This window comes from Corythoichthys intestinalis, chromosome 21 (genome assembly GCF_030265065.1).
Source record: "Corythoichthys intestinalis isolate RoL2023-P3 chromosome 21, ASM3026506v1, whole genome shotgun sequence".
In the NCBI taxonomy this organism is placed as follows: domain Eukaryota; kingdom Metazoa; phylum Chordata; class Actinopteri; order Syngnathiformes; family Syngnathidae; genus Corythoichthys; species Corythoichthys intestinalis.
Window position 1 is genome coordinate 5725647 of NC_080415.1, and position 22292 is coordinate 5747938.

Below are 22292 nucleotides of genomic sequence, written 5' to 3' on the forward strand. Positions count from 1 at the left end.
TATTTTGTTATTGTTTTTCTTTATTATGGTTACCACAATAAAGTGGGTAAGCCAATACCAACTCCCCTCCTTCTTCCCCATGTTATGGTTCTTCTTGGAAAAAGAAACGTGAAAAAAAAAAAATTGCCGTGGCACGACATGGTGAGTCTGTCCGACTCCGATGTAGTCCACCACCACAGTTTAAAAAAATCCTAGGGTAAACCCTGAACAAGTTTATATTTATTGTGTATGTTAATATAATTTATGCTCAAATATTGCAATTTAACTGCTAATAAAATCTAGACATTTATTCTGGAAGTTTTCAAAATGTTTCTTTAGTAGTTTTTGAAAATAAAGGTTTGAATCGAACAGTGAATCTAAACCAATACATATGAAAGTTAGCATAAGTCAATACAGATTTATTTTGCATTAATCATTTACCCTATCAATTTTGGGGTTCTTCTTGGTCAGAAATGTAGCCCTTACCGCCATTCACCCAACCTGTTTGGTCTTATCAATGTCCTGCCCCCAGCAAAAAGTGTACCAAAGTTGAGAACAAACCTACGCCCTTGATTTGAAATGAATAAATATTATTATTTGAACTACTTCATATGCAGGGAAATTGGTGAAATTCACTGGCATTATTGTACAGCAACTTGGACACCAAAATGATGATTTTTTTTTTTTTTTTTTTTTACTGTACCATTTCTAATGTGTCAGGTGTTTATTTTTTGTTCAGTTTTTCCAACTCACTCCCCCAGTCTTGTCTTCATTGCTGGCCAACATCTCCTGAAGGGCACGAACTGACAGTGACTGCTCCAACACGAAAGTACATATTGAGAGATCTGGAGGTACATTCTGAAAAGACAACGACAACAACAATCAGCTGCAAACATTTTTGGAGGGGCTGTCACACTGTCTTTTTCCTTGCAAAACCAATCTCAACCCAGATTCATCTGACTAGTATCCAGAGGTGTGTTGTAATGCCTAAAAATATACTCCGTTACATTTCCTTGAAAACTACTTGAAAAAATACTAATATGGGTAGTTTTACCATGACATACTATTTAATTTTATTTAAGTAGATATGTAAAGAAGAAACGCTACTCTTACTCCGCTACTTTGGGCTACATATTTTTCCTCTTCATTCTATCAATTAGACGTAACAATTAAGTCACATGACCACACACAAGCTTGCACTCGGAAGTCCTATGATCACGCCTGCTTTTTCAATCAAGTAGAAATAAAGTATTTCACATAAAACACTTCTGTCAACATTACTTGAGAGGGCAGAGCTCAACCTCTCCTGCAGTTTTTATTTGGCACCGACAGTCAATAGAAAACAGGAGATATGGTTGTGTAATTTCATGGTAGGAAATGTTTTCTCCACTAGAGGGCAGCCATGCTCTTTGAACGGGTAATGCTTCATGTCTGTAGATTTTTCTAGTTGGAGTTCGTTGATTTTTGTGTTTGTTTGACCAAATATGGTAATGAAATAGTCCAGATCACAGACCGGCGTTGAATAAATGTTGATTGTCCATCAAAATCAGCATTATGGTTGACATTGAAACGTTCGACAATAAACAATGTTGAATCAACACTGCAAATACCGATGACACCTGACAGTGACGTTGAAATAACATTGTTCTATGGTGTGTCAGGCGATGGTTGGGTTAACATTGTTTTATAGTTGATGTACTAATGTTGACAAATAGTTGATTTTTGATTGACCGGGAATTATTATTGAAAAGTCATCGAATTATGAATGAGCGGGAGTTATGGTCAAAAAATAGTTGTTTTCGTTGTTGACCGGTAAGACATCGAATCACCTCGAACGAACTCCACTGGAAACCTCATTTAAGGATAGTCATATTTTGAGGTAAACCTATTGCTCTTCTTCAGAGGCTTTATCAGCAATGATGTCTTACGGTAGAATGAACCGCATTTGTCATCAAAGTTGTATATAAAACAGTTTGCCTGACACAACGTGACAAAGTTGCCGAAATTGTAAGAAACGGTGCATTTGCTGTGATTGGCATACAAGCCAAGACTTACTTAGCCTGGATGTTAGCTAAGTAGAACTTAGTTCAGGCATACTTAATTCATTTTCCAATTAAAGGGCTGAAATCACTAGATATTAAACAATCGAGCCTTGTCTAAATTAATTTATTGAACACCAAGACAGATTGGTAATTTTTACATTTTAGCTAGCTAACTAGCTACCTCAGTTCCCCCATGTAGCCCTAATTTGGTTTGAGATTAGTTGAAAAACTCGCTTCACCACAAAATACTGAAGAACCTAACCTAACCCATGATAACTGCTTCAATTCCTTGATTTGAATTAACCGTGAATTCCATTTTGTTTGTATTCTTCAGATTCACTGAAGAAGCAGATGGGGATGGATGCATCAGAATATGCATTCGCTGCTGTTGTCCAGTAGTGGCTACGGCGCTACGCTATGCCGCAGACTGCGCTTGTGGCAAGGGTCGCAGCAAAGCTCGTCAAATTAAAGAGAATGCTTAAGTTACAAATAAGTTTACTGAGTGCTAATGACGTTTTCTGTTGTTGTGATTCAATTTTGTAATCTAGCCAAGTTTTATTTTGACTATTTTATTATTATTAAATTATCTGTTTTATATACTTTTTTTTATTGTTCACATATAATATTTTATTAGTCAGCCTAGCTGTTTCTTCTGTCTGTAAAAAAAAAAAAAAAAAAGCGTCAAATTGAGGAGGAGGCTTAAGTTACAAATAAGTTTACTGAGTTTAATGAAGTTGTCTGTTGTTGTGATTCAATTCTGTAATGTAGCCAAGTTTTATTTTGACTATTTTATTATTATTAAATTATCTATTTTATATACTTTTTTTATTGTTCACATATAATATTTTATTAGTCAGCCTAGCTGTTTCTTCCGACTGTAAAAAAAAAAAAAAAAAAAAAAAAAAAAAAAAAGCAGGACCTCTAAATATAGGCATATTTCAAAGCATTAATAGCATCATGGTTGAAAATGAGGGAAAACATAACATTGATTCAGCGTTGTTCCAATATTATTAATAATCGAAATGACGTTTAGCTTTTTTAAGAATTTTAACGTCGGAACAACATTGATCAAGGGCGCAAAAGTGATGACAAATCAACATCGGGTGTCAACATCGATTCAACGATATAAGATCGACAGCGGAAAGTTGATTCAACATCTTTTCAACGTCGTTCTGCTATCTGTGAGGTTATACGTAGTATAGTATAATATTTTTAAGAATAGTTCTTATAAATTATGTTGTGCTGAGAGAAAAATATACCATTGTTAAAAAACTTGAAGTTGTAAAGTACAAATTTGTAAGAAAATACTCATTACTTGGGTATTCTTTTCAGTGGTTATGTTTTTTTACTCTTACTTGAGTCGATTTTTGGATGACGAATTTTACTTGAGTAATATTATTCTGAAGTAACACTACTCTTACTTGAGTAAACATCTTTGACTACTCTATCCAGCTCTGGTTATTATGCAGATAATGCCTGTCTAAACAACAGGCAAATTGATGCTAAATCTTCTAAAAAAAAAACTCAAAAGTTTCTTCGCACTCAATTTTTTTTTTGTTCTGTGCCGTTTTGTAAGTCTCATCTTGTAAATTTGAGTATCATAATAAATTCCCAGTTCCCCAGTAGAAAATACGACTTGAGGAGGCCTTCACTTGCAATTTTCAACTCGATGAGTGCCATTTACCATAATCACGACAACACATGAAGGCAGTATTACCATTACAGGACAGAAAAATCTTGGCACAAGTTAAAAACATCATATTGGAAACAACGGTTTCACTTTATTTGAACTCGGTGTCATAAGACTGTCATAATGATGACATGACACCTGTCATGAATGAATGAGGGCTAATGACAGATGTCATTAAGTGTCATTTAGTAAATTATGTGCTTTTCATGCAATATTTAGATTTTTTTTTTTTTAATTATGTTGGGACCAGAGTTTAGGAACTGTGCTAGGGTTAGGACACTTAATGACATCTGTCATAAGCAATCGTTAATGTTCATGACAGTGTGTTGTCTTGTCTGTATTTTTTCCACATTTTGCTATTTCCATTTTGAAAGCTAGTCCTCCTGTTACTTGCTATTAGTCAGTCAAATTTTAGCTAAAATTGGTCCAAATATGTCATGGTTCTGTTCAGTTTATGTCCAAGTGTTTCTTGTCCATGTGATTACCCATTGATTTCACCTGTTGTGGCCTGCCCCTTGTGTCTTCACCAATCCCGTGGGGATTTTCGTTGTTTTATTAAAAAAATTTTTTTTTCCACGGAGAGGAAGTCCTCTTTCTTGCTGGTTCCATCCTAGTATCAACTACTGTGCCCTTCTCTCAACTCACTTTAACTTTTCCCTTTCCAAACCATCTCCAAAATATCCAAACTCTCCCCTGATCGCAACTCTCCTTCAAACACCCACATTTTGAATGTAGCCAGAGGTGTTGATAGACTGTAGCGAGCTGTCAAACCGCGCAGCAAATCTAAAGCACTCCTTGAAGCAATCACGTGTTACAGCTGGGCAGCGAGGCTTCGAACGTCATCATTTTCTGAACCTCCCCTGAATAAAGCGAGCCTCGGTACGCGCTTCATGGAAAAGTCCCTTCGTTACTCGACACACGCTTCGAAGGCTCAGCACACCTAGTGACATCACTACCTGTCCAAGTCCTCTGATTAGATCCAGTAAGTTTTAAGACACAGTTTTGTTAGTACTCCTTAGTTTTGCTTGAAGCTTGCCTTTTTGATCCCCCGTCTTTTTGTTTGTACCCTGTGTTTTTGTTAGTTATTATTAAAACTTTGAGTTCATCACCACCATGCCTTGCTTGTCATTTGTTTCCCTGCTTTTGGGTCCTTAATGCCCCCATGCCCTGGCAAAATGTACACCATCGATGGAAGCTCAAATGAAAAGGCGTCATTTCAAGGAGAGGACAAAACTGTTTTCTGCCTACACATTCATAAATTCCGATCATTACCTTGGAGTTGGATATTGATTCAAGGAAACACAGCCTGTTTCCGAAGCCTTCAGCAGCCAGGCAGAGTTTCTGTTGCTCCTTGTAGATTGTAGCAGAACACTGTAGGACCACTTCATCATTCTAAACACAAGCACATACACAAACACAAAATAAGTACTTCCAGTGTTCCAATTGTGAAGACCAAAGTACTTTATGCTTTTATTTAAGTGTGGACGTGCTCATTTATTAGTTAATTAGCTAGCTTTATTTAAATACTGAGTATGTGTAGAGGGTGTATAGTCTTTGAGATCATATTTAGGCTGTCAATATGAATTAAAAACTTTAAATACTGTACTGTAAATAAAAACTGTATATGCAGTATTTCCTTAGCAATAACAATGATCATATTGCGGATACTGCTTGGGTGGCGCGGTGGAAGAGTGCTTAGCACATCCGACCTACGATTCTGAGATCAGGGGTTCAATTCGGGCTCTGTGTGGAGTTTGAATTCCCTGTGCCTGTGTGGGTTTTTATCTGGCTACTCCAGCTTCCTCCCACATCTCAGAAACATGCAGGGTAGGCTGAAGGAACACTCTAAATCAGACATGTCGAAAGTCCGGCCCGGGGTCCAAATGCGGCCCGTGGTCAAATTTTATCCGGCCCCCAGCCTCTGTCATAAAATCAATAACGTCTGGCAGATTTAACAGACTTAATAAATTGGTCAGCAGTATTGCTACCAGCATATGAAGTAGCTTACACACTAAATATTGCTGCTCATTCACCCATTAAAAGGCAACAGCACTCTAAGCAACATCACCCCGTGTGACCCTTTACTCCCAATTTCCTAAAATGGCGACAATCAACCAAAAAAATGAAAGTTGACTGTGACGGCCGACACTTCAAGGATAGGTGGAAATTGGACTATTTCTTCACTAAAATACCCAACAACTGTGTCTGCCTCATTTGCAAAGAGATAGTCGCTGTTTTTAAAGAGTCAATGTGAGACGATATTACCAAACAAGACATTCTGACATGTACGACAAGATTACAGGGAAGATACGCAGCGAGAAATTGAAGCAACTTGAAGCTAGTTTAATTTCACAGCAGCAGTATTTCGCAAGAGCCCGAGAGTCGAAAGAGAACGCAACAAAGGATACAAACAACAATAACAACAACAAAGGATAGTTGCGAGATTGTTGAAATTATTAATTTAAAAAAAATAATAAAGCAAATGTGATACACAGAATGGCTTGCTTACATTTGCTTAAATATATTGTTCCACGTAAATGACGTCAGCCAAAGTCGGCCCCCCACATTTTTACCACACCAAATCTGGCCCCCTTTGCAAAACGTTTGGACACCCCTACTCTAAATTGTCCATAGATTTGTGTAAATGATTGTTTTGTCTATGTCTCCTGCAACTGGCTGGCAACCAGTTCAGGGTGTGCCCCGCATCCTGCCCAGGGCTAGCTAGGCGACCCTCGAGAGGATAAGCGGTTCAGAAGAAGAATACAATGAAGGGTTTTCTTCTTCCATCTTTTGCTATTTCTTCTAATATCTCATTCTTCCTTCTTCACACCTCTCATTTTTACACATCCTGCATAAATGTTACTAGTGTTTAAAAAAGTAATTACACACCCAGCGGCATTATTTTTCATCACAAAAAAGCTTAGTTTTGATTATTGTGAGTAGGGGTTTGACAATATATGGAAAAGGTGATATAATGTATGATACATTGTAGCTAGCTTGGCTAGAAAGAACACGCAGGAAGTCGATGTAGCTTTTGTGGAGGTTGGCAGCTGCTCCCCTGGTTGCTCTAATGGCAACCTTCTTTATTCAGGGGAAAACAAATGGATGGAACGGACAGGAAAGCAACATACAACATGAAATAAAATACATAGACTACATGGGGACCACATGTCCCAGGACAAAGGAAAGGCTGACTAGGCAGATGTTATCCTATCTGGTGACTAACTATAATAAGGAAAGCATCAATGTTAACTGTATGCACAATATTTATAACAGTTTTCAAAAAGTGTCACTGTTTATTTTATTTTATTTTAAAGGATCCAACAGGTTGCTAGTGTCTACATTAGCTCACTGGCTGCCATTGACAGCTCAAGCTATCCGATTAATTTTTACTGGATTGGACATCTAGCGCCGTCATTGGCAGACACTGAAACCAGATCATTCACAGTTAGTCCATTGTGGACATTACAGGCCAATTCCTGTTCATTTTAAGGCATTTACAAGTTACTTCCTTTTGATTTTGAGTCATTCATTTGGGGATATTCTTGAGTCACTTTCAGTAACGCAAAATCAACAGGAAGTGAGTGACCTGTAAATGCCCCAAAAGCAACATGGAGTGACCTGTAAATCCCCCAAAAGGCAAAGGAAGTGACTGAAAATTAACAGGAAATGACATGGCATGTCCCAAAATGTACTCATTGTCTGTCATTGACTGACGGTCATAGACGTCCAATCCGTTTGAAGGGAGGGATCATACTCCCCATTTATAGGGATTGTACGTCTACTAAATAATAAATTTATTCACAGGAGGAGGATGAAAATAGCTTGTTTTTCTGTTTATTGTTTTGTAGAATATCCTAGAATAATTTCCTGACCAATGAATCTTTAATTGTTGTATCGCCATATCGTGAGATCATCGTTATCGTGAGCCTTGTATCGCATATCGTCTCATATTATGAGGTACCCAGAGGTTCCCACCCTTAATTGTGAGTCTTTACATGTGTTTGTGAGTTTTGTGTTTGAAATTAGAGGGCGACCGATATATTGGCCGGCTAATATATCGGGCCGATATATAGACTTTTTTTCCAATATCGGCTGATTCACAAAAAAAATAAGCTGATTAAAAAAGAGGATTTAGATCAGGCATCTGTCTGGGAAACTGGCTGTCGCTTGCTGACGGTAGTACCCCGGAAGAAGCCCTCAGCAGCTTGTAGAAAAGCTGCTACAGGAAGCTTCAGGCTTGCCTTCTTTGTAAATAATTTGAAGATTTTTTTTTATCTTGCATTAGAGAATACGCAATGTCGCTTTAGACTTTTAAGGTGCTTACTGAGTGATCCTTTCACTGTAAATGTAACTTTTAGCGTTAGCATAGCATTTGCATTAGCATTAGCGTTACCATGGCAAGCATCCTCTTATACTCTCACTTGTTTACATCTCGTCGAGACATCCTGGTGGTTTTAATTATTTGAAAATAATGTCTGTGTCCAATGTGAGTGTGTCTATAATCATAGAAGTGCTTCGTTTGTTGGTTTGGTAGCAGTAGAGTGAATTAATCCTCTAAGTCTGAGGACATCATTGTAAATTTTAAGCTGTTGAAACATTTTTTTAACTGCCTTTATAATCTACGTGCTTTAATTAAAAAAAAGTGAGACAGCCTCAAATATAGGCTTACAAAATCAGCTTTGGATATTGGCAATCGGCTGAATTTTTTTATTTATATTTATATCGGCATTTGAAAATCCCATATCAGTCGACCTCTATTCAAAATAAAGTGTGCTGCACAGCTTCAGGGATTTAAAACCAAAGAATCGCTTGTGGGCAGGTCAGCGAAGAGGGATTTAAAATCTTGGCAAAGGGAGAGTGAACGGGTGAGTGTGAAGGACGGTATGCAACAGTGATGATGTAATCAGAGCAGAGAGGGCAGGAAAAAAGGAGAGTTTACACTTTACTTCATGGATAGATACTGCTGCACACCAAATCACTACAGTCAGTTGCAGTATTTAGTTTCTTCACAATAACAGCAAATCACAAAATAAGAGAAAAGATTATCGTACATTCATCACAATTTGATTTCAGTCACATGACAGGGCCTCTTCAGAATACAGTCGTGTGAGACAGGAAAAGAATAAAATAGCCAACTTAATCAGAAGTGGCAGTACTATAAGGCAGCAGAACCACATGATTTCTGACACCAAACCCTATTCATAACCATGTTGGGCTTAGTTACTCAAAAAAGTAATGCAGGTCGTCCCTGGGTTACGACGTACTTGACAATTTCGACTTTACGACGCCGGAGTCTCGTTTGCTATTTTGTCTCTACTGTTTTTTTGTTGTTTTTTTTATTCTCATAAACAGTACCTTATTGTTCCTCCCAGTATCTTATTTTTTACTAAATATGACATGTTTGTCTTTACTAAACAGAGGGTTTCCCCTACATAGAGAAGATTGTGGCGCGCCGCCACACCAAAATAAAAGCCGCCACGCATTGCAAATGAGATTTTTTTTAAAGATACATTCTATATTATCATTAGCTCATTATTTACGCACAATTTGCCATAAGTCGCCTGAAATAGCACGAGAAATGCAAATTGTTCCTTTACACGCCTTATTTTGAAAATCATCGGTTCCCCGGTTTTTTACTAGCACCTGATTAGCGGCACAAAGTTGGAAATAGGAAAAATCTGCAGAAAGGTATTTCAACTCAATGAATGTAATTCTGGTTTAAGCCTGTGAAAACAACCTTAATATGGACATCGACGTAATGTTTAAGTTCTTTATGGTGTGTCTTTGATCTTTAATCGTCGCGTCCTAGCATAGCATTTGTTCACTACAGACGTCATTCGTTGTAATTTCAGATGAGTTTTTTAAGTATTTTGGAAAGTGAAAAGTTCCTGAAGAGGAGGGTCAGGTAACAAAAAGACTATTATTGTTGTGGTGATGTAGACGTCACGTTCTGAAATTTTTAATTAGGGTGCTAATATCTTGGAACACGTTGCTCAAGCTCCCAGGTTCCGAATGTATTTAATTCTCACGTTCTGAGGAGTAGAAATAACCAAACAATTATGGCAAGCGTTGTATTTTAATGTCAAGATAACGTTTTCAAAAACTGAATGAGGCAAGTTCACAGTTGGAGATGCAGATCAGGAAGGCGCACTAAGTTCAGGGAAGGAGAACTAAGCAACATGGACAGAAATGGCAAAGTTCAAGTCCTGGCTGTGGTACACAAATCAAAGTGAGCATTAAGAGCTGTGCAACTATTATTTCTATTAATCATAATTGTCTTGTTTTACTTATGTTACAGTTTTGATAAAGGTTCATTGTTCATAAATTGGCATTCCTTATCCAAAAAAATGACAAAACAGATGGCGAAATAAGTATTTTTCATCTCACTGAAAGCATTTTTTTAATATAAGTTTGCACTAGCATGTAACTTTAAACAATAAGAAAACTCCCACAAAGACCCTTTACACAAATTCAATTCAATTTAATTAAAACTAATGCAATCTGTGAAAACATGGGATTGAAACAGTGTAGTCCTAATGGCTAATCCATTGAATGTGTTTCAAAATATGGACCCGGTCAGCATGATGGCAAAGATGGCACCACTGACTGATCAATGGGGAGGGCCATAACCTTGCAGGCAGGATGTAAACATTGCAAATAGGTCTTTGTCATGGTTCTTCTTGGAAAAAATAAATGTTAAAAAACATTCTTATTTGTCATGATATGAAACAACACTTTCGCAGCGGCACGCTGTCCGACTCCGATGCAGCCCACCAACACCACAGCTTCAAAAAATCCAAGGGGAAACCCTGAAACATGAATTTGTTCAGCTTTACAGACAGCAAACAATGCAATTGTGCTTAATGAAGCTTTTTACTTCCTTCACTTTTGACAATTTGTAAAGCTGTACCACACATATGTACACTTATGTTCAAAACAACACGCAATTTAACAATAAAACTAGGGCTGTCTAAATTAACGCAAAATATTTAACGCAATTAACACATGCGCAGAACGACCCACTCAAGCATTGCCGCGAACAGACTACAATGACGCCGTTTGAAGTATATTGAGAGCTAAGGGCAGAGACAAGCAAGTGGAGTGGACGCAGGTGTTACCGGCACCCGCCAAGGGGGCCGCTGTTATTTTCAATGTGACCGGCTTTGTCAGATTGAGCAGTTAGGAAGAAAGTGGTCGAGCGAGAGAGGGAGCGAGAGAGTAGAGAAATTGTGCAGTTAGCGCAGGCTCAAGTGCTGCGTCCCCCACATGCTTTTGTTTTGTTAATAAAAGTACCCACAAAAAGCCATCCAATGCCTCTCTGTGTTTATATGTACGCCGCTGTTGTCCTCAGGAGGAAATCGGACAAACCGTGCCAACCGACGACAAAGAGTCAATATGAATCGCCGGTCCATAGCACCGCCAATTACCAAGAAGGGCGAATTGGTAACGCAGGCATTTATTGGAGTAAGCGGTGGCATCTCTTCCACAACTGTTACAACTATTGTGGCAAGCAACATGGGGAAGACTAACGGGGGATGATCTTTTTCTTAACACCATGTATTGTACTCAACGCAGAGAAGACATACCATTTGCAGCAACCACTGTGACTCATGTTTGCTCAAATTCCCATCATGCATATGGGCAGTTAAGAACATTTAAGTCGCTACAGTATCATTTAGTGAAAGCACAACAAAAATAATATTCCTATCTCTCAAAAATAAAATAATGTTCACAAAAAGAAAAGCGCTCAATGCAAAGAGATCTGGCATTCCCAATCAAAATAGCTATGCAAAATAATACTCTATTCAAACATTAAGTTTAGCTCAACAAATACACTAGATGGCAATATTTAGTCACAATATACAAACTATCAAAATTACTATAACTTGTACTCACATTTACCTTTTAAGAATTACACGTCTTTCGATCCGTGGATCCCTTTCACAGAAAGAATGTTAATGTTAATGCCGTCTTGTGGATTTATTGTTATAATAAACAAATACAGTACTTATGTACAGAATGTTGAATGTATATATCCGTCTTATCTTTCCATTCCAACAATAATTTACAAAAAAATATGGCATATTTTAGATATGGTTTGAATTGCAATTAACTGCGATTAATTATGATTAATTAATTTTTAAGCTGTGATTAACTCGATTAAAAATTTTAATCGTTTGACAGCCCTAAAAAACTTGACACAAAACAATTGGTGTTCAAACGTCTATCTAGTCTGATCAATATGTAAATTTAACAGATTAAATTGGCCTAATTTGCCTAATAAAAGTCAGCTACCTTAAATGCTATGCTTGGTAACGTATTTACACACGTACTTACGCTCACACGTAACTCCACAAACTGTAGCTCTAAACATAATTACAAATGGCGGAAAACACTCAGGTGACTTGAAGTTCCGCTCTGAGACCCCCAATTTGGCCAACTTTCAAATTGTCCGATATGCATGTGTGATACATCATTGGAAAGCTTAAAATCTCAATTTTCTGGGGGAAGAACATTTTTAACCAATGCTCAACTCACGGCTTTAGCTCAACTCATGCCGCTAGTTAAAAAAACACAAGAATATCTGACTGCTGCTGACAGCCGCTACAAACTACGTCAACATCGTTTTACTGTAGATAATAGATATCATATGTATATAGAACTAGATGCAAAATGACAGACTCGACGGCGTTAGCAACACTGAAGTATTGAAAACTAGATGCGTTAGTAAACAGCCGCCATCTTAAAGCAGGAGACTTCCCCTAGTAGGCTGTTGTAATGAACCTTCCAAGCCAGGGGTGGGCAAACCGGTCCTCGAGGGCCGCAGTGGGTCCTGGTCTTTGTTCCAACTGGTTCAGCACAGTTTAACCAATGAGGTTTCAGTGAAAACAAGAAGTACCTGACTGCAATCAACTGATTGCACTTGTAAGAAACCAGATTGGTGAAAGGCTGTTGGAGTGTGACTGACTGAAGTTGTGGACAGGTGTCTTTTATACCGGTAATCAGTTAAAACAGGTGCCATTAATACAGGTAACGAGTGGAGCATCGTTACAACTCGTTAGAAGAAGAAAAACCTCTTTGACAGCCAGAAATCCTGCTTGTTTGTAGGTGACCAAATACTTATTTTCCACTCTAATTTGGAAGTAAATTCTTTAAAAATCAAACAATGTGTTTTTTTGTTTTTTTTCCCACATTCTGTATCTCATAGTTGTGGTTTACCCATGTTGACAATTACAGGCTTCTCTAATCTTTTTAAGTAGGAGAACTTGCACAATTGGTGGTTGACTAAATACTTATTTGCCCCACTGTAAGTATAATTCTAAAGGTATATTTTAATAGTTACAGCGCCCATTGAAATCTATATAGTTGAAACCGGTAATTGTACCTACACTATGCAAAAACATGTCATTGTCCGTCTCACTGTGTGAAGTCAAATCAAGACTAATTCACTCCTGTTCCAGGTCAGTCAGGAATACCGAAATTGTTTAATTTACTTAAATGCCATCAAGAGAATTTCATATTCAAAAGTCAGAAATTTACACACACAAAAACTACTATGTCTTAAAAGAAAATGGGGAAGTCCAGATGATGAGGTTGTGGCTAGGCCTGATAGTGGAAAAACTGCGATTGCGTTTTTTTTGTGGGTTTGTTTGATATATTGCGATATTATATTGCAATATTAGAAGAATTTTCACCTGATAACTTGAATAGCTCTTTTTGGGATAGGCCTGAACGATATTGGAAAAAAATTAACATTGCGATTCATACAGTGATCCCTAGCTACTTCGCACCCTCAGTCTAGATTATACAGTGATCCCTCGCGACTTCGCACCCTCAGTGTATCGCGGATTTTTATTTCCAATTTAAAAAAATATAAATACAGATGAGCTGTCCTGAGCCAATCATGTAGTGTCACTCTGCCTCTTGCTGTTTTTCTTGGTCAGGCAGTGCACTGGAGTTGCTTATTAAAGTTGACGATGATTGATAGACGTTAAAGTGCCTGTGACACGAAAAGGCATGTTTATTTCATAATACACGCGGTATTTTATGCTCCTGAATGAAATGGAACGCTTGGATGTGTGTGGAAGCGATCGCTATATTTATTTAGTTTTTGAATCCCGCGCCATGAAAATGAGTGACTTCCGGCAACAGTCTTGAGTTGAGAAAGACAGCGCTGTGACGTGTACGAAGGAAGGACTAAGGATTCAGCTGATTTTGCGGATTAATACGTTTATTTTTCACATCAGGCCGGCCAAACGGCTGACGAAAAATCTCACTGTACGAGGGAGAGGCGTGTGCGCCTTTTTGGGGTTTCAAAAGATTCCCATTCACCGGTGGATATTGGCCAAAACAAGCCCTACTACTGTGGGACTATGGGACTTACGAGGAAGTGAGTAAACATCGTTTTTATGTATTATGTCAAATACTGGGACCATTTTAACTTGTAGGTGGTTTGCATTTTGTGGCTGACATGCTCCGTGTCGACTCGGCCGACGACCGGCAGCTTGTCGCACATCCCCACGCTGGGTGAGCACGATACTGGGCTTATTCCCCTCTTCAAGTGCCCGGTGTTCTGTCAAATTTTCCGACCGATAAGAAATTGCAAATTTGAGTTAAAAATAGCCGCGAATTACAAAGTAAACACTACAAACTTTCTTTGAATAAAGGACTACTTACACTTGATCATGGATGGGCATGTAGAAAGCTCTCCTCATACACATGTTAGCTGCACAACAACTGTAGCCGACCTCCTCCACTGAGTCTCCGTGTTGTAAAGCATTATTTTGCCATATTCGTGTTGACCATTTGGCTACTACACGCTCCTCTGACGTCGGCCGGTTTGTTCAGCGGTCATTGTCCAGCTGCTTCCCCGGCAACCTCTCCTGTCCGTAGTAGCAGGGGAACGAGCTGTAAATTGCTCTCTTCCAGGCGGTTTGCCGATCGGCAAAGGCAATCGACAACCCAGTCGACATGCGAAATGATCTGTGTTAGTTTTGTGTGATTTTGTGATTACTTTTTTAAAGCAAGATTAACAACACTGGTCATAAAGCTAAAGTCTGCAGAATGAAAATTGACGAAAGCGAAGATTTTATTCTGCCAATCTGTTGCCAAATAAAATTTGCACGCAAAAATTGCTGATCACTTCTCAGAAATAGCAAAAGAAATGTTCCCTGACTCAAAGATTACATCGGTAAGTTAATTTTATCAATTGACCTTTTTAATTTAATAATTGGACACACTAACGAACTACCTTCAAGTCAAACTGAATTGCGAGCTGAAGAGCAGCCATCAAAAGACATGATAGAAATTGCCAAAAGTCTTACATACAATTATAACAAAAGTCACTGTTAAATTTTAGTAATCATGATGTAGCTGAAGATATTGATTGTTCTTTGATTGCACCAAGTTATATGTGACAATATTACCAATAATTCATGTTATTTTAAAAATTGAGTTTTATTTTTGTTTCATATTGTGCGCTATATAAAACGTTGTAAGATTAGTCACCAATTTGTAAGGGGATACGTCACTATTTGTAAGATTGCCAACGGCCACGGGTTGACCAGTATGGTAACTGTTTTTAGGCGTCACTGTTAAATTTCACTGAGCATAACTGTGTGTCAGTACTGGATGAACTTCTGCTCCAAACAATTATGTATAAAGTGGTAGAGTAACACAAACAGGTCTAGACCCTTCCCTGTCTGGCCATATATGGAGAGCCTTGGTGGATTTATGACAATGATTCAGTGGCAGAGTGTCTAATGCATCATTTATTTAATTTTCAGAGGATGGCTCAGGGTTATTAGATGCTTCGATGTTGCACACAGAGGAAATTTACTTGTTGAAAAATAACAATAGATCAATGAAGAAAAACTGAAATGTGCCGTTTTGTCACCCAGCAGAATGCCACAGATGTGAAGGTGTGAGACGTTTTTAGAGAACTTGTACTTGGCATGCTAACTGCAAGAATAAGCTGTTCCCGTGGATTGAATGTTCATTTCTCTCTCATAATCGATCCCCATATGCATTTTAGACAATTTTGCACCACGTGGCAGACATGAGCACCGAGTGGTTTGCTGATGTCGCTTAGAAAAATGCTTCCAATCAAATTTTTCTGCTTTGATGACAGTGTTGTCACAGATTACTAGAAAAAATAATTTAATTACTAATTACTGATTACACCTCAAAAAAGTAATCTAGTTACTTTACTGATTACTTTATTATCAAAGTTAATTTAAAAGCAATTATTTTTCTCCTTCTGCTGCCTCAACATAAGAATGACAACAGAAAAATGTCATCGCATGTAATTGACTTTCCGATAATTGAATCTACAGGGGAAGATCAAAATTTTTCACATACGGCTTAATCTTCCAGTTAGAGGACGATTAATTAGTCGATGGAGTTGATCTCAACCACCATTGACTCGTGCTTGCTTAGCCACTCGGAGTGCTGAAACGAACAAATAACTGACAAACTGCATGGAAATGGTGCTTGCTTAGCCACTCGGAGTGCTGAAACGAACAAATAACTGACAAACTGCATGGAATTTGTTGAAATCAACTCCACCGACTAAGTAAACTTGAAGATTACGCCGAAAGTAAAAAATTCTGAACTTGGGGTTAGGGTTAACAGCATATCGGTGCCAATGTAAAACAATGCAAATTGACTGCACAATAATCAACAACACACAAATGAATTGCACAATGCAATAAACTAGGGCTGTCAAAGTTATCGCGTTAACGGGCGTTAATTAATTTTTAAAATTAAACACGTTAAAATATTTGACGCAATTAACGCATGCACTGAATGACCAGCTCGCACATTGCCTCAAACAGATTACAATGAGGCCGTTTATGGACATTAAGAGTGAAGAGAATGCCACCGGCCGCTTGGGGGCAGCGCCGTTCCATACTAATTTTATTTCTTCTAAACGTGGGAGAATTAGTAGTTGTGAGATGTTTATGCTTTATGCACAATGCAATGCAAATTGCTATTTGTGCTCCACACATATTTCGGTAAGTTTTCTTTCTTTTAGTGGCAATTATGTGTCTCTTGTTGTATTTTGGGTAAGATATGTGCAGAGATATATATCTTATAGAGGCGAGTGGACACATGCGTTCTTTGGACCGCACCATTTATTGGCATAAGCTTCTCCTTCACAACAAACATAAGTATCGTTTAGTGAAAGCACAACAAAAATAATATTCCTATCTCTCTCAAAAAAACATAATGTTCACAAAAAGAAAAGCACTTCCGTCTATAGTAATGAGGCCCTATTCTCACAGTTAAACAACAATGCAAAATGAACTGGTATTCCATATCAAAATAGCTATGCAAAATACACGTAAAACCTACTTAGACTTTGGTCACTCTATTCTTATTATTGTTATTTTTATTCTTATTATTATTACATTAACTCTACTTTTGATGGAAAATTTTACAAATGTTATTAAAACGAAAACATGAAGAGGGGTTTTAATATAAAATTACTATAACTTGTAACTATAACATTTGTCTTTTAAGAACTACAAGTCTTTCTATCCGTGGATCACTTTAACAGAAAGAATGTTAATAATGCCATTTGTGGATTTATTGTTACAATAAACAAATACAGTACTTATGTACAGTATGTTGTATGTATATATCCGCCTTGTGTCTTATCTTTTCATTCCAACAATAATTTACAGAAAAATATGGCATATTTTATAGATGGTTTGAATTGCGATTAATTGCGATTAATTACGATTAATTAATGTTTAAGCTGTAATTAACTCGATTAAAAATTTTAATCGTTTGACACCCCTACAATAAACACAAGGTTGGGGCGGCCGCGAATGCATGCGCACAACCCGGAAGTACGCCGTGCACACACACGGTCAATTTGGCCACAAAACGTGGTGGCAACTACACACTTTACACTCAATCGAACTTACAACACATCCCAAAGACACTAAACGAACACGTCACCTGACGGGATGAATGTGCAACACGAATATGATGTAAACAATGCTCGCCGACTACCTGCCGTTGCAACTGCAAAGCCCTCTTTTTAGCTTCAACTGTCTGACAGACGGCCTCAGGTTTTCTTGCAAAACATCCTGATAAACTTTTGAATTCATTCTTCCATTAATGATTACAAGTTGTCCAGGCCCTGGGACAGCAAAACAGACCCAAATCATGTTGCTCCCTCCACCATGCTTCACAGTGGGGACTAGGTGTTGATGTTGGTGAGCTATTCCATTTTCCCTCCACACATGACTTTCTGTGTTATACCCAAACAATTCAACTTTGGTTTCATCAGCCCACAAAATATTTTGCCACAACTTCTGTGGAGTGTCCAAGTGCCTTTTTGCGAACATTAAACGAGCAACAATGGGTTTTTTTTAGACATTTTTTTAGACAGTGTTGGCTTCCTCTGTGGAGTCCTCCCATCAACACCATTCTTGGCCATAGTTTTACATATAGTTGATGTGTGCACAAAAATGGCTGTGCCAGTGATTTCTGTGAGTCTTTACCAGACACTCTAAGGTTCTTTTTTACATCTCTGAGTATTCTGCGCTGAACTCTTATCGTCATCTTTGGTGGACGGCCACTCCTTGGGAGAGAAGCAACAGTGCCAAACTCTCCATTTACAGACAACTTCTCTGACTGTCGATTGATGAACATCCAGACTTTTAGAGATGGTTTTGTATCTTTTCCCAGCTTTATACAAATCAACAATCATTGATGGCAGGTTTTCAGAAAGCTTTTTTGACCGAGCCATGATGCACATCAGACAATGCTTCTTATCAAGACAATTTTTACCATAGGTGTGTTTTATGGTGGACAGTAGAGGAGTTCCAAAAAATCTATTATTACATGTATCGCGATTCGACACGTGACGATTCGATTACGATTCATAAAGGTTCAAAAACGATGTTTTGCCCTCATAACTCTATGGCAGCCGCCCGTAGCAGAACGAAATTCAAGACACGTCTGCCGCCGGGCTCGTTAACGGGCAGGCGCACGTTATGATGGATGCTGCTGGTTACTGAGAGAGCGATTTACTCCTTTTTAAAAGACTGGAAAATAAATTTGTGTCTGAGAGAGGCAGCAACAGAAGCGCAACCCAGTGGTCGCACTTTTGTGCGCAAGTTATTTTTTTAGAGCAAGAGGGGAAGAGAGATAGTTCGTTGCTCCTTGTCATTTAAGATGTCCAGCACTAGTTTTAAGGCATTTCAATTGAAAAATGTCCTGAGTGTTGCTAAGACCCGTGTGCATCTAAAAGAGGTGAGTACACGAACCCCCTTGTACTGTTTAGCCTTTATTGTTGTTGTTTTTGAGATATTTATAGTTACCGCCGAGCGCTACGCTAATTGGCTAATTCGCTAACGTATATTTCATATGCAGAACGTGTAAAACCACGATTAAGTACAACGGTAACACTACAAACATACGAAATAGTACAGAATTCTGTGAAAACAACGTATATTGGTTAAAAGAAGTCCTTTTTCTAAAGACACTTTGTTTCCAGAAAATGTGGAATTCATTCCACCTGTGTAAATTTTATTGTGTTGTTGAGAGAAATAAGTACTCCCTTTAAAATGGTTAATGTTTTTGCACTTTCTTGTCAATAATAAATAACTAAAAAAGCAGCTTGAGGGCAGCTTTTTGTTGTATGGGCATGTTTCCATCGTTCCTGTTGAATCATTAGGATATTTTAAATAAATAATGGACATAAATTTGTTTGGCTTCTGTATTAGGTAGTAATGTACAATGCATCGATAATCGCGACAATAGCGATTATCGTCAATACTGCGATCATCGTTTAATAATCGGATCGTAGCACCCTGAATTGTAATCGAATTGAATCATGGGGTGCCTAAGCTGGCACACCCCTAGTGGACAGGGCAACTTTAAACCACTCATCAGTGATTGGGCACACACCTGACTTAAATTGTTTGGTAAAAATTGTTTTCAATTGCTCTTTAAGTCTCCTTAGACAGGGGGTTCACTTAGTTATTTTTCCCCCTTCTGTAATTGTTTGCATGCTATCTTCATTAAAATATGAAAATCCATATGTTTGGGTAATTTTAGTTAAAGCAGACACTGTTTTTACATCTGTGTGATTTTGACAAAGATCAAATCACATTTGATGGTGATTTTATGCAGAAATGTGAGAAATTCCAAAAGGTTCAGATACTTTTTCATAGCACTGTACATGACTACAATATTCTTTAATCTACATACATTATGAGGCAATCACAAAATAGTAACGCACATACACTAAGGAAATTAACTAATCAGATTACTGGTTTGGAAAAATGAACACGTTAGATTGCTCATCACTGAAAGAAAGTAATCAGATTACAATAACGTGTTACTTAGTAACGCGTTAGTGACAACACTGTTCGATGATTCGTTTAATTAGAGTGGCGTTGTAAATATTTTCTTTTAAAGTGTCGCATTTAGTTTTATTGTTTTGGGTGGATACACTGCCCCCTAGTGGCTACAGTGAATATCACATAATTTGTCTAACATTGCTGAACCCAGTTGCTCCCTGTTAAGACCAACATATAGTTTTAAGTTTTTATTTGAGCTAATATGTTGGTTTCAGTATTTGTAATATAGTTTAGAGGTATATTTAGCCATTTGTTTTGTAGGGGAATGTGTGTTTTAACGATTTGTTAAGAGCACTGTACCAAAAAGCATTTTATAGATTTTTTGCTATGCAAATTAGCCAATTGTGCTTATGTTGTACTTCAATCCTCATTTATTTATTTATTTTTTAATGTCAGGTATTTTAACTTATTTTGCTCTTGTGAAGTAAAAGTGCAATTCTTCATTGTTTGAAAAATAACTGGAAATTTGTGTTCGCAATTAATGTTCTTTTGAAAGTGCAATCTTAGCAAGCCTTTGTTTTACATCTCCATAAATTTATTCTGCAACGTATTAAATCTTACTAATTGAATTACTCGATTACTCGATCTAACTTATCTATAGATTAAGAATGAAACTACTTTTTACTGTAAACTTGTAATGCAACGTTACATTTTCTCATTCTATAACAACCCTATATTTATTGTACAAGCATTACCTGCATTACTTTTTAGGAAAGTCCCGATCTGATCACGTTATCGGAAATGGCGCCAATTGCGCAATTTTTCAGCGGATCTGAATCGGTTGAAAAGGATCGGGTTTTTAATTTAAAAAATATATTTGTTTTTCTGCTTCATGCTCGTACAGTGCCACACCCTCCCTCCTGCTAAGCAGTGTGGCCAAACGGTCCAGCTTGTGTTAGGTACTTCAAGTTAACGATGATTGACATGTTTGTAACTTTGATCTTGCAAGAGAAACTTGTTAGCTCTACGATTAAAGCCACAAATGCATCAATCATCGTTAAACTTGCATAAGTGTGCTGTGGCAACATATTGTTTAAGTGAGAGGCTGTTCTCAGCAGTGTGAGTGGATTTGAATGGACTCAATTAAGTATTTAATGAAGACAAGCATTTTTCTATGTTATTCTTGTTTAAAAATCATTCACATTATGGAGGCGCCACGGTGGGACATTACATATTTGGAACTTTTGTTCAAATAAAAAAAAAAAAAAAAAACTTTCCGGTATTGGTTCGGGACTCCGTATTGGCAGATTCTCAAAATTTGGTGTCTCGGACTTGGACTCAAGTACAAAAATATGCAATCGTGACATCCCTATTACTTATTTTATGTGATCCGAGTAAAAATTCTCCCTGTGCAGTGCCGTGGCATTTGAGTCTTTCTGTCATTTACACTGCTGCCCTCTGTGAGCGCGACATCTGTGGTGGTCTCTGTTGACAGCTTTGTGCTCTCATAATACCCTCAGATTCCACATGGCTCTTCTCACTCTACCTTGAAGACAGCACTTATATATAAGCAATATTTCAGGGTAAGCCAATCCATAGACTTCATGATGATACTGACAGGACACGGAGTGCGGGGCCGATTAATAGGGGGCCTGCATCGTTGCCGTGGCCGTCAAAGCAGACCGAGTGGAATCACAAAGAACTTTTTTCGTTGAAAATTCTTGTGAATAAATGCTTAAATCCTTGAATTCTTTATAGATATGGGTGTAAAACAGTCTCGATTTTTGGTTAAAAACGAGAAAACCGCGCAGTTAGCATTTATTTTACGTAAATATGTCGAAGAACGATGCTAGTCTGTTAGACAATGGGGCTGCAGCCTTACAACAAAGACCTTTTTTATGTTGAAAATTCTTGCGAAAAAACGAAAAATATAATAATTACTTGGAATCCTCAAACAAATCACTCGTGACAATCCGGTACAGCTTTCAGATTTTTTCAACATAAATCCGGCGTTGGATCGCTGCATGTTTCGCTGCGACTGACTGCGAATAACTGAAGCAGATTTTGGGATGGCCCCCTACTTGAAGGCGTGGCGAATCTGACCCGTCAATATCATTAGGAAGTTTATGGCCAATCAAAGACAATCTGACAGAGTAGGGCTGGTCTTGTTGATGATGCTTTTAGTTGATTGTTATTATTTTATTTATTTCATATTGCACAGCAACTTTTGTCTCTGAGAAAAGTTTATAAAAATAA

At 37.8% G+C, this 22292-nt stretch overlaps 1 protein-coding gene across 2 annotated transcripts in view; it reads right to left on the reverse strand.

Annotated features, from left to right (window-relative positions):
• Positions 1 to 22292, reverse strand: part of ryr2a (ryanodine receptor 2a (cardiac)) — a 356843-nt gene that overhangs the window by 330397 nt on the left and 4154 nt on the right. For both annotated transcript variants that reach the window (XM_057825571.1, XM_057825570.1), the window contains exons 2-3: positions 4984 to 5103; positions 733 to 837 (exon numbers count right to left, since the gene is read on the reverse strand). In XM_057825571.1, coding sequence (XP_057681554.1) covers positions 733 to 837; positions 4984 to 5103 — 225 coding nt within the window. The remainder of the gene's footprint in view (positions 1 to 732; positions 838 to 4983; positions 5104 to 22292) is intronic.